At 47.1% G+C, this 13763-nt stretch overlaps 1 protein-coding gene across 5 annotated transcripts in view; it reads right to left on the reverse strand.

Annotated features, from left to right (window-relative positions):
- PAK5 (p21 (RAC1) activated kinase 5) overlaps window positions 1-13763 on the reverse strand; it is a 162266-nt gene that overhangs the window by 3062 nt on the left and 145441 nt on the right. For 4 of the 5 annotated variants that reach the window (XM_085577026.1, XM_085577027.1, XM_085577024.1 and 1 more), the window contains 3 exons: window positions 8997-9488; window positions 6496-6629; window positions 3695-4795 (listed from right to left, as the gene is read on the reverse strand). In XM_085577026.1, coding sequence (XP_085433152.1) covers window positions 4201-4795; window positions 6496-6629; window positions 8997-9488 — 1221 coding nt within the window. In that variant the 3' untranslated portion in view covers window positions 3695-4200. Of the gene's footprint in view, window positions 1-1686; window positions 1813-3694; window positions 4796-6495; window positions 6630-8996; window positions 9489-13763 lie in introns of those variants that run through there. The other variant, XM_021540280.4, reaches the window with a different exon arrangement.

Genomic DNA, 13763 nt, shown 5'->3' on the forward strand with positions numbered 1-13763 from the left:
GACAGAACACACTAGCAGGGGCTTACAAACCAGGGTCTGTAGCTGGCTGCCCACTGGAAGCTCCACGTCTTGGAGAGGTTGTGTCCTGCTGCCCTGCATTCCAGCTGCACTGATGTGCACCCCCAGGCTGGCTCTGCAGCTGCTGGAGAGCAGGGCACACTTCAGCTGCTGTGAAATCGCTTACTCTATTCCCCTGAAGCTTAAAGACTACGGGAACTACTCCATTCAACACCCCAAGGCAAATGCAACCACCACTACACCCAGGCTTGTTTACAGCCAGCACAGGTAGCGCATTATATAGGACCTTTGGAAAGTGATTCAGCCCCAGCTCAAACAAAAAAATTTTTTTTCTTAGTCCTGGCCTGCTGCAGAGCTGCTCCAGAATCCCAGTCCTCTGATGACTGTAATTCCTGTCATTTGCCAACCCAAATACAGCCAGGGCCAATTAATTCTGTTTTTTGCTCTTTTGCCAACACTACCCTTTAGCTTAAATCCTTTTTCCCCCTTTCCCTTCTAGTGGGGAAACTTAATGCAGCCCTAAGTTCAGCCACTTTATAATCCCTCTAAGCTATTAATGGGCTAATAATAGTTGATGCTATTATCTTTGGAATGTCTTCTACAACAGCACAGATCCTGGGTGGAGAGCAGTGCCTGCAGGGTGCTCTTACTGTGCCGTGCCAGAGCAGTGTGAGGATGGAGCATCTTCTGCTCAGCTCATCTCCCCTTCCCTGTGTCAATCTGTATTTCTAGAGGTTAAGATTCTGTATAGGTGTGTGTATGTGAAGCTGTGTGTAAACACACCGTGTCCTGGTTGAGCTCTGCAGCTGCTCCTCTCAGGCAGCAGCTCTGTCCCTAGGCAGAGGAGCAGAGGCAGCCCTGCAGGGGAGATGTGAGTCACTGTCACTGCTGAGCTGGGCACAGGGGATTGCTCCTCCCAGGCTGCCAGGGCAGGAGTGCCGTGACTCACAGCTGCCTAATGGATGGGCTGTGGCACTGCAGAGCTGCTGGGTCCCCCTTTCTTGCTGGGCTCCTCTGAAGGGTTCCAGTAAAAATGTGTGCATTGCCTCTCCCAGAACATCTGGCAGTGCTGGGAAGAGCTCCCACCGAGGTGCTTTTCCCACCCCTGTCTCCCAGCTGATGACAGCAATGACTGCAAGGCATGAGCCCGTGTGGAGAACTGCCACAGAGGGTGGCAGTGCAGCCCACCCAGCTGGCCCCAGACTTGGGACCCTACAGCAGCCGTGCTTCCCTGGCACTCCTCTGGAGGGGAATGGCAGGATGAAAGCAGAGTGGCCCTGTGCATACACTGATGGCACTGGGCTGGGCAGGAGGGGAGTGTGAGGTGGCTGCTGCTTTGTGCACACCTGTGACTGCAGCTCCAGCTTGCGGGTTTGGTATTAAATAGCAGCAAAGGGCCTTTCACAGTGTGCAAATGAGGCCAGGTTCCTTTACTACAGCACCCCAAGCCAAGATATGTAAAAGCATTGCACTGCTGAGAGTGCTAAATGGAGTTGTTATTTAATAACTTCATCCTGGGGAAACACTTTCCAACCAGGCACGATGCAGCACTCTGGGGCAAACATAATCACTGCAATTTAGCATAGCTGTGCAAATGCTTCTGAACTGCACAGCTCTGACACAGCTCCACGGGCTGGGACATCCCCTCTGGAGTGCCCCTGTGCTCACCTCAGTGCCATAGGGCAGGCGGGATATCACCTCCGGTGCCATCCAATAGGGTGTCCCAACCAGGGACTTCCTCCTGGGGACCTCCTTTGACACTTGGGCACAGAACCCAAAGTCAGACAATTTTATCTGTGAAAATAAGAAGTAAAAGCCCCTCTTGAGTAACAGGAAAAACTCCTCCAGCTGTCGGGCCAGGGATGGAGCTGCAGCAATTTCCTGGGATAGGACAGCAGCCCAGCTCTGGAGGAGTGTTTGGAGATGGGAGCCCAGCCTGGGGAGCACACAGCTCATTAAAATGAAGGGGGGATGTAGGAGAGTGGCACTGGTGCTCATTCCTGGTATCATCTGTCACAGCCCATTGCCTCTCCAGCAGCAAAGGATGTGGGGGCAATAGATGGCTTATAACACTTAAAAGGAAAACAAAATATTCCAAACAGAACCCCCATGCTTGTAGTTATACATGTGATATCCAGTAATACACATATTCCAAGTGACACACATCCCTCCTGGGGTTCGAACTGGTTTGTACAATCTTGGAGATTGCCAGAAAATGTGGGAAACAAGTGACATTCATCACATTCCTTTTTATCACCCAGAGAAAATAAAACCCCTTCCAACGGTTTGCCAAGCCCAGGACCTCACACTGTGGACTATCACTGAAGAAGCTGCCATCTTTATGCAGCGGGAGAGCAAAGCTGGAGAAGGCAGGGAAGGGTACAAGACTCCTTGCCAAAGAGTTAACCTGTTCCCTTTGCTGGCAACTCGGGAATCAGTACTGTCCTTGAGTAGCTGTGGCAGTGACCTGAAATAGAAATAATGGGATACACAAGCACTCCGGAGAGCAGCTCTTGCTGCATCATGTGCCTGGCTCACACTTTTATCACTGTTTTTTTTTTAACAACAAAAATTATGGAAAATTATCACCTCCCCCTCTCTGTACAATGCCAAGGTGAAAATTCCACAACAAGCTGGTCTGAGGGTTGGTGGCATCACCCCTTCCAGAAACAGCTTGCTCCTTAAGGCTAAAATATCTTTTTTAACCCTCTGAGTCCTTGGAGGCCTGGAAGCCATGGTGACCATGTCCAAGGTCCACAGGCTGTGTATCCCATCAAGTACTCCATGTCTGGGGATACAAAGTAAGCCCAAACAGCCCCAGGACAACTGGAGTGGGAAGCTGCATAAATCCCTGCATTGTGGAGACTTATTCTCAGCACTCACTTTTCTTCTTTTGGATTGAGCACAGACATTACTTTTTTTAAAAGTTATGGATATTGTTTTTAACAGAATTATGAAATGATTGTTGATATTTCTAAAACAAAGACAATAATAGCCAAGTTCTCCATGCTAAATGTACTTTTCAGTTTACATGATGAAGAATGGAAGAAATAATGCATATTTTGGAAGCAGAGCCCAATCTTTTGTAGGAGCACAAGAGGTTTTGCATATCTATTGCTCATTGGAGTACATAAAAGACGACGATTTTCTAAAAAAAGATAATTGCACAACACAGCCATGAAGAAATCTGCAATGCAGATAATAAGGACTGGAGTAATGAGTATAATGAGGCACTGTATGCAGATCCTGAGCACAGATCAGATGTTATTTCAGCAACATGAACTGAAATCACAACTGAAAAACTCCTACACACATGGGATTTTCTTTCCTTGACAGGATTAAGAGGAGCAGCCTGTGGCTGCTGCAGGAAGAAAATCCCTCTCCCATGCTGAAGTGGGTATCAAATTAGACAGGCGAATCTTTGGCTATGGAGTCAGACCAGGCCTGGGAAGCCAAGAGCTTTACCTTTGGAAGGGGAAGGTCTGGATCTGGTTCCAAACCAAAACTCTTGGGCTCAGTCCAACCCTCCAGGTCTTGCCTTAGACAGATGTGTAAGGCCAGTGGAGCAACCCTTAATTTTTCTGTGTGCAAACCACGTTTTGTTTACTGAGCAAGTCATGTGCAGCATTCTGTCCCCTTCTCCCCCTGCTCATTAACAACACAAAGACACAACAAGTAACATACACCGAAGTGTGAGATAGGTTTTATCAAGTACCTTGGAAGTGTGAAAGCTACCCTTACCATCTGGGGAGGGTTTCAGCAGTAATGCAGATTATTTCCTATTTGCATAAATTGATGCTGGGCCTCCCAGCTAGCTTGGGGAAGCAGAGCACAGGTACAAAAACTGCTAAGTAAATGATAACTAAATGTGGTAAAAAGGAAGTGTTTTTTGAAAGGCATCAGAGTAGGAATAGTACAGCCCAAACAGAGGTCTCCCATCACCAGATCATCACCCTTACTGCCTAGTTTCCTCTGCTTTAGTGTCCTTTGAGGGTCCAATCCCACCTCAAGTACTCTGCCTGCAGCACAGATGCCAATCACTAGTGAGGCCAAGGCTGTGTTTGTTTGATTCAGCTCTCCCACAAGTTATTCACACCCTCTAAAAAGTTACTTGTGGCTCACACCCACTGTTGCCCATGCCTGGGCTGTCTGTGGCTCACAGTCACTCTTGCCCAGCCTGGGTTACTCCTGGCAGGCTGTGCTGTGCTGTGCCGTGCTGTGCCGTGCTGTGCTGTGCTGTGCTGTGCTGTGCTGTGCCGTACTGTGCTGTGCTGTGCTGTGCCGTGCTGTGCTGTGCCGTGCTGTGCTGTGCCGTACTGTGCTGTGCTGTGCTGCGTTGTGCTGTACTGTGCTGTGCCGTGCTGTGCCGTGCTGTGCTGTGCTGTGCTGTGACGTGCTGTGCCATGCTGTGTTGTGCTGTGCTGTGCCATGTTGTGCTGTGCTGTGCTGTGCCATACTGTGCTGTGCTGTGCTGTGCCGTACTGTGCTGTGCTGTGCCGTGCTGTGCCGTGCTGTGCCATGCTGTGCTGTGCTGTGCTGTGCCATGCTGTGCTGTGCTGTGCTGTGCCATGCTGTGCTGTGCTGTGCTGTGCCGTACTGTACTGTGCTGTGCTGTGCCGTGCCGTGCCGTGCCGGCAGCTGGGTGCTCACCCTGCCGTCACTGGTGAGCAGGATGGAGTCGCTCTTGATGTCGCGGTGGATGACGCCCTGGTGGTGCAGGTAGGACAGGGCCCTCAGCACGGACACACACACTGTGGCGATCTGCTCCTCGTTCATCCTGCAACGGCACAGGGACACGGCTCAGGGTGAGGAGGGGGAAAGGCCTTGTGGGGAGGCACCAGCTCCCATCCACACCCCTGTGCAGGAGATCTGTCAGGCAGTGCCTCTGGGGGCCAATCTCTGCTCCTGTTTCTGGCAAAAAAGGGGAAGCAAGGTGTGGGGATCAGCCTTGCAGCGAGGTCTGGATTAGTCTCCCTGCTGAGTGTGCCATGTGCTGGAGCCTGTTTCCCTCTGGGAAATCACAGAAATGCCTTATTTACAGTAAGCTCACTGCTTCCCAAGCAGGCGTCACTACTGAGATGGAAACAGGTGTGGAATAAATATGAGGAAAAACACCCTTAAGTGTGTAGGCAAAACATGAGGCCTGGGTTGTAGCTCTTTGAGAGCACTTTTATGTCTTCTATAAAAATATTTTGGGTATTTCAGCAGAAAAATAAACAAGAGTCCTCGTTTCTGTGCACAGTTGAAAAACCCCATTGTGGGGTCGTTCTCTCAGGTACAGTGCAATGCCTGGGATGGGCTGTGCACCCTGGTGCCACTGTCCGATCACTGATGTCCCCAGCATCTCTTTTACGTGAGCAGAAGAATACCTGTGAAGATTTCTGCTTTTTGTACCATTTGCAGTATTTTAGCAGAATCTTTGAGGGAAGGTCATGCAATATAAAAAAAACCCAAAAAACCGAGCGGATACTATTTTGAGTTAAAAAATAGATGACAGCTCTTAAGAAGTGGTGTTCTGGGAACATCTGTTTGCTGTCAAACTTCTGTCAGAAACATCTAAGATATAGATTTTAATGGTTTGGCAAATACTTGCAATACTGTGATTTATTTCAGCACATAAGCTAAGGTAACCCTCAAAAATAAAACATCTGTGTTATAACTCTTGATAGAATCTAAGAGCACCATTTAACTAGGAGAACACAAATTTTTTAAATTTATAATTCCTTGCTTTTGTTCTTGCTCCCCTAAATATTCCCCTGCTGGTTTGATGTGGAAATTTTAATTTTCTTTCATTCAAGAAGAAGAAATCAAATAAAGAATCCCTCTTTCCAATCTCATTTTATCCAGCTTATCAGAAGCAGATAAGCAAAGAGCAGATGTAAAGAGGGCTGTAAAATTTAATGTCTCCCCTCAGAAGAGGCAGAGCAGTTCCATACACTGCAGCTCTTCTGCTGGCTAATTTCCTACTCTAAAGGTGTCATATTAACTGAAATATGGGAATGTGCTCCACCATGAGCACAAATATTCTCATATAAAAATACTTTACCCCTTATGTTTTGAGCTTGGTTTGCAGATAACTTTTGTGAGGAAAAATCATCCTTAGAGCAGACGTGGTTATGACAGCAAACCCAACAACACAGATCACTAAACAGGGAAAAGAACTTTTTTTCTTTGCCACTGTAGGAAGTAATGGCTAAGAGTTGTGTTGGTGCTAAACTACCTCCCAAAGTGTTAGCAAATCCCCATCTACCAGCAGGCCCTCTCAGGTGTTTCTTTCCCTTTGGTTCAACAAATGCTGGTGTTCACAGGAATTAATCTGCAACTCTGGCTTATGATGATGATACAGTGAGCATGCTACAAATGGGTTTAATTCTGTGCACATACACAGTGTGTGGATCTCTATTTTATATGTGTTTACATGTGTATTTTATGCAGTTTCCTGTTTTTCTCTCTTTGTGTTGTACACCCGCAGCCCACCTGGTGTGAGTGACGATGTCTGTCAGAGCGCCGCCCTCCAGGAACTCCATCACGACCCAGAGCTCGTCCCCGACCAGGTAACTGTTGTACATGTCCACCACATTCTCGTGGTGGTAATCCCTCATGATCACAACCTGCAGAGGCACAAAGGGATGAGCTGGCAATGCTGCAAGCTTTATCTGACACTTGTTTTGACCTTCTTTGTCACTGGTGCTGAGGAAAGGTTCTGTGATGAATCACATCCTCCCTAATCCTTATGCCAACGCATAAACAAAATCAATATATTTACATAAAAATATCAGTAATTGTAAATACATCAGGAGGAAGAAAGAATCTCTAGTTGATAGAGTATAAACAGTAGATAATTGTTTTACTTCAGCTTGTAGGAACAGACCTGTTTATTTAATTGCTTTTTGATTACCAATTGCTTTCAGTACAAGACTTTTTCTTTTTTTTGACCTGATCAATCACTCAACACATCAAAATCACTTTTATCATGTAGTAAATGGTACTTTCCACAGATTTTCAACAGAATGCTGGAGTAAGTCTCCAGAAAACTCACTTAGAGACTTCTAAAAGGCTTACTGCTTTTTGTGTACTCTGAGTTAGACACACGGGAGACATACCAACAAGAAATTCTCAAGAGATCAAACAACAAAAAACTTCACTGGCAACTTAAGAAAAATCAGAGAACTTTGGTAAAAATGTTTTGTGCAACACTGAATCTATGTAAAACACTACTCAAAACCATTAACTTGGCCCGTTCAACTTGGCAAACTGTAAGCTTTTAATTTGATTTTAAGTCACTCGAAAATTTCAAGAAGAGGGAATTAGAAGAAGGAGAAAGCGAGAAAGATAGAAAATATACAGAAAGGGATATATACAACCACCAACCCTGGGTTCCAGCACAGCTCAGAAAGTCCGAGAAAAAGTAGGGTCAAGATGTGCTTACCTCATGTTTGGCTTAAATACCCCTTGGTCTTCCTGGGCCCTTCTCCTGGAGGGGACTTGCAGTCATTTGGCCACTCTGGGTCAGGGGCAGGTGTGGAGCATTGTCCTCAGAGTGCCAGGGACTGGTACCATGCCAGGCACCAGGTACTGGCTCTAGGGGTGTGTGGAGCAGGGCACTGCCTCGCCAGGGCAAGGCCAGACCTGCCCCCATCCCCACACAAATGCACCCCAGACTGTCTGGAGACATCAGTCTCTCACTGCTGGTGCTACAGGGGGGCACTCAAATCTCTCACCTCAAAGGGACTGCACAGAACTGGCACCACAGTAAGGGCAGCCCAGCCAAGACAGTGTCCATGACCACAGGGTACTGAGGGGTGTCAGAATGGCAAGCACAAGAGAGAACAGCCAGGCAAGGCTTCATCACAGGCAGAGGGATTCCATCACTGCTACAAGAGATTTTCAGATGACACAAGCGACTGGAGCATGTCAGGGAAGCAGCTTGGTCCTGCACAGCATGTAGGACCTGCTTCAAGATGTTACTGTTCAAGAGATGCTCAGTTAGAGCCACTACAGCCTCCAGCAGAGGCAAAGCCAAGCTCAAATAACCAGCACAGTCGTGCACTGTGTAAAGAAGAACCGGGTAAAGTTTGTTGGTTAATATTGTAATTAAAAAATGTGATGTTTTCAAAGGTTTTAAAGAAATCAATCTGTCATGCACTGAGGGGAGACACACTTTTAGTGTGTAGGAAACAAATGACAAAATGAAAAGACTCATTCTCACAGGAGGTTTCCTGGGGATCCTGTAGTATTGATCAGGATATTTACAAATGATCTCAAAAAGGGAGCAGTGAACACACCCCACCAGATGCTTTAATGGAGTAAGAAATTAAAAAAAAGATAAACTCTTCAAGTTGCAGAAGGTACTCTCAAGCCCCAAACAAACTGGGTGAAAAAATGGCAAATGAAAACCACTGTTCTGAAATTTAAAATAACATACATGGGGAAAACAGTCTCCCATAAGGAGCTGTAAGCTCTGAACTGGCTGCAACCCCTCAGGAAAGGATGTGTGGGAATTAACACAGATAGTTTCATAGAAAAGGGACTCACAGCTCTTAGCTTAGTAACCACCAAGAAAACACAGAGAGTGTTGATGGTTAGGAGAGGAAGGAGGGAGGAAACAAAAAGCACATGTATGCCAGAAATACAGCGCACATACTCTGGAATAGTCTGATCCTTCTTGGAAGGATCAACATGCCAGGAGACAGACAGAAAAAGGCAGCAGGGCTATGTTTGAACATCTGACACACTGCATGGACCAGCTGATACATTTCTTAGCTGTTTCCTGGGACAGCACCATAGGTTTCAAGCCTGGAGAAGTGGCTCACTTGAAACTGGAATGGCTATACATTATTTATACAAGCACAGATGTGTGTGGGACTCCTCACCTCATTTAGAAGGATATGAATTTGGCTCTTGATGGTGGCATTTGGCCCATGTCTCCTGTTGAACCTGCTGTATAAAACCCTGAGGCACCACCCAAGCCCCCATACCTCGTTGAAGAGCAGCTCCCTTCTCTGCTGTTTCCTGAGGTCCATCTTCTTCACAGCGACCTGCTTCCCCGAGTGCTTCTCGGTGGCGATGCACACGATGCCCGTGGAGCCCTCCCCGATCTTGATGAAGCTGTCCAGGTACTCCCGGGGGTCCCCGGCGCTGACCACGAGCTGCAGGGCAGCTCGGAACTGTTCGTGGGACACCCTGGAGGGCTGCTGGTCTGAGGAGGAGCCCCAGCTGGGGGGAGGATAAGCACTTGACGTGATGCTGGGGGAGCTGGGGTAGGAGGCGGTGGAAATATAGGGAGAGCCGGGCTGGAGGGGCGGCTGGTGATAGTGGGGTGCTTTGTGGTAGACCAGAGGGTACTGGTAGCTGCTGCTGGAGTAGCTGACTTTGCTCTGACTCTGAGGTAGCTTGACTGGGCCCCGGGGGTAGGTGTCCGAGCCAGAGAGCGGTGGGCTGACGACCAGCTGTGCTCGGTCATAATCCACCTGCAACACAAACAGGGAGAGTGAGGCCAGGGAGCAGCGCCTTTCACCCTGCCCATCCCTCCATTTCCAGCCCCCTGGAGGTCCCAGCAGTGCTGGTACAGCGTGCTCCCACATTGTACCCGCTCTGCTCAGCATGGCACTGCTGCCCCACTCTGGGCAGCGATTTTCACACCACGGAGGGCTGCAATGCCCTCAGCACACCAGGCTGGGCAGGTCCAGGACACCTCCTGTGTGTCCCCGGTCCGTTCTTCTGTGCAGGTACCTGTCTAGCCATTCTACAATCTTTGCTGAATCACAGAATAGCCCAGGTTGGAAGGGACATATGCTCAAAAAAGTGTATTTCCTCTGCATCTGCAGTGCCCTGCAGGCTCTCTGGGCTATTTCCTCCAAGAATCCATCCCTGCCACATCCATAAAGTCCGCCCTCTGGCAAATTCCAATTTGTGGCTTACTAGTACCTGGATTTCGATTCTCAGCTCTTAGCCTTTTTTTATATTTTTCTCCAGCAATTCAGGGATAACCCAACCTCTTCCTGTGGAGGTGGTGGTACCCTAAATTCCCTGTCATCTCCTGTCTTGCCGTGCTACCAGCTGTTGTTTGAGTGACTGCTTAGGTGAGTTTGACAAAGAGACTAATTCAATTCACCATTTCTTAAACCATTTTCTACAGCGACGCACTACTTAACTGCAGTGTCACAAAACTGCTAATTTTCATCTGAAATCAGAGAAAATCACAAAGGAAATTATCCCAATGGGAAGCCTGGTTCATTTGTAGGTTCCTTTCTATTTTTTTTGTATTTTCCAAGCTTCTTTAAGCTTCTTACGTTGCAGGCTAACAAATACTTCACCTTTACAAACATAATGGTCTGCTTGCTTCCATCCAAGCTAAAACCCCCCAAAAGATGTAGAACAAAAAAACCCACCAAAAATTATATTTTTTCCTCTGGAAAAGAACATCTTCACATTTACAATATGTGACTCCTGAGGATGTGTGGAGCATCTCAGGGCAGGGGGGTGGTTTGACACAGGCTCATCATGTAGCACAATTACAAATAATTATGGCAAAGAGTTCATTTAATCAATCAATTTCAGTGGCAGTGCACAGGGATGGACAGAGCAGCAAACTCTACACAGCTCACGGTTGCTACTATTACTGCTGGCTGCTGGCCAGGAGTCCCTGATCCATGTTAGTTAAATGCACATTAATCTGAATTTGGCAGTGTAATCAAGGACCCAACTGAACTGTGAAATTGAATTCTGCGGTGGAACATCATTTGACCATTTTATGCTAAGACTGCAAAAAAAAAAAAAGGGAAAAAAGAAAAAAAAAAAAAAAAGAAAAAACTCTGCCGCAGCATCAATTTATCAGCGCGGGCTCTGCACCGTGAGGAGGAGTTTGGAGCTGGAGTCGCCTCCAGCGCAATTTTCTGTCGGCGCTTTCCCAGCTCCCGTGTGAGCCGGGAGTGCCTGTCCTTTCATTCCGCCACAGCTTTAGTGGGGAACAGGGAGTGCCTCTCCAGAGGGGCTGCTCAGAGGCTGCTTCATGCAGGGCTGACAGCCACTGGGAGCACCCAGCAGGGCTGTACAGCCACCTCCCAGCACGCTGGGGGTGCTGAGGCAAAAATCCACATGGTTACAGCCATCATTTCCCTTACTCCATCAGGCAGGGGCAGCCAGCAAATAGAAGGGAGTCAGAGACATGAATTTCATGGAGGACATTACATCTGCCAAACTAATTAACGCAGAGAACTGCTCAGATGGTTTGGTGGAGGGAGGGGAACTCAATCTAACCCTGTCCTATATATCTGTGTATGTAGGGACAAATAATTTATTGCTTTGGCTGTAAAGACACCATTTTCTTTATAACCACTGAGATGGGGAAAACCTGGTCTAGAAATTCAAGCTGGATAAATCCACGCCAATGAATTATTTGAGGCTTCACCCATGTCTGGTATTTATGAGTCAAAAGAATATTCTGCAGTAAAATTTTAGAATGAAAATTCAGGGGTTCAGTGTGCTTGCTAAGAGTTTTCGGAAACTCTCTGAGGTTAGCATTGCTGCACAATGTAAACCCACTTCCTGAATCCTAAGAAATGCTACAAAAAGTCAGGAGCTATAATGAGTAAATCAGCTGAAGCTCTCCTCCAAGTCTGTGTCCTGATGCAGTGTTCCACATCACAGCAAAATCGAACACGCTTGACTCCACTAATAATTCTATTTCTGCTACTGAATGTAGTCACCTACTGAATGGAATTTCCTTAAATACTACCAAGGAAAGAAGAAATTCAAGATCAGGTCAAAGGAGCAGCCAAAGCTCTGACACGACATTGATCACGGCACAGTGGTATCTCCCACATCTGCACAGCTGGCCAGGTGGAAGGTGCAGAAGGGATGGTCTGTAAATCACACTGAGACCGAAAAGGCAAAGGTCACTCTCTGGTGCTTCACTGGTGCAAAGCCCCAGAACTCCCTGTTCCACACACAGAGGTGGCAGGCAGCACTCATGGTACAGCTGCTGGCACATGAATGGGAAGATAGGGAAAAAAGGAGGGGTAAAGGCAGTAAAGGCTTGGCCCTGCCTTTGCCAGGCTGGAAATGTCCCTGTGGTACAGAGGGACATGGAGGACCAGGGTGAGAGACACCTCTGCTATGTTACAGCAATACAAGATAGCAAAGGGGGAGCAGACATCATGGGCCCTTGAAAGAGGGACAGGAGAGGGTCACAGAGAGCTGCTTCTGGAAAACTACAGGGAAAGGAGCTTTGAAATAATAGGGCTTGGTGCCAGAAGTTAAGAGGGCTGCTTGCAATGTAGAGGAGGGTAAAAAACGCCATGCAGCAGAGTTGCCAAAAATAAGCCAACAATGAATTCTATTTTGCGAGACAATATTGAGGTGGGACACCAACGCAGTGGGGTGAGGGTAACACAGCAGACTCTGCAACTCCATGCAGGTGTCCTAGAGTTAATCTGCAGGACAGGAGAGCAGGTGGGTGACACAGGGGTGGCTTAGAGGGAGGCAAATCTGAACCTCTGGCTTCCTACACCTCCATGGTTTCACTGCACAGCAGTGGCCAAGCCCAGGGCAGGGCAAATCTTCTGATGTAACAACTTTGAAATCACTGATGATGAAAGAGGGCAGACATTTAATTTGTCTGACATCTCTTACCTGCAAATATAACAGAAGTAAATCTGCTCTTCACATTTACAAGCCAAAATGAACATCCTTGTTAAAGGCACTTTGATGCCACACATTTGTGCCTGCAGACTTTTTCACTTACTTTTTCACCCCTTTTAATTATACTTTAAACCCAATATCATTTGTAAAATATCTGATTTGAGATCTGACTCTCATTTAGTAAGCCCATTTGATGAACCATTATTTTACTAATGCCTCTTTGAAAAGAAGATTCTTCAGCAATCATCCAAGACAAGAAACTCCTATTCACCTACAGGAGCTGTGGACAGGTTTGGGAATTGAACTGCTGCATTTAACAGTGAATCATCAAGTTTCAATACACCAAGGTTGTAGGAGTGTTTTTGATGCTCTGAGGAGAGGAACAGCCCACAATGAATCTTGCATAGAGGCATATTTTTTTAATAAAAGTTGTTACTGCATTTTAATGGGATATTTTCCAAAGTGCTGGAATCCTATAATAAACACCTCTGCCCTATTGATTGGTGTAAAACTGGCAGAAGCAGGTGCCACAGGGTCTCTGCATTACTGGATTTGTCCTCCTCTTTTCTAAACTCTGACAAAATGACTGCTTTCAATAAAGAAAATGGCAGCTAACCCATCCCAGATTTTCCTCCCAGCTTCCAGAATCCACACTGAATTTCTCACTGGTGCATAACTACCACACATCTCCCACCACACCCTGAGCTTTGGAAAGGTGCCCAAAGAGACCTGGTGATTTTTCTGCTCCTCCAGGATTTATCTTGAGCTTGAGCTCCAAAGCCTGGCTCTGTGCTTCAATGCAAAGAGGGACAAAAAATGCATCATTCACCCTTTCCAATGGGGCACTGCACCATGGTAATGGCAAAGCAGCCAAAACCTAAAGAAGCATGACACAGGCACACCTCCAACCCAGAGACAGCATGGATCTGCAGAGACCTGGGACTGCAGCAGGACACAGCAAATGCACTGTTCAGGTATCATTAGAAAGAACAGATCTCACCACTGACAGTCACCTACCTCAGCATGTGAAAAGTCACAGCAACCCCAGACTTGGAAAAATGATCATTAAAATGCCCGTTGCTAGGGGAACTCAGTGATGTTCA

The sequence above is a fragment of the Lonchura striata genome, chromosome 3, assembly GCF_050655825.1.
Source record: "Lonchura striata isolate lonStrDom1 chromosome 3, ASM5065582v1, whole genome shotgun sequence".
NCBI lineage: Eukaryota > Metazoa > Chordata > Aves > Passeriformes > Estrildidae > Lonchura > Lonchura striata.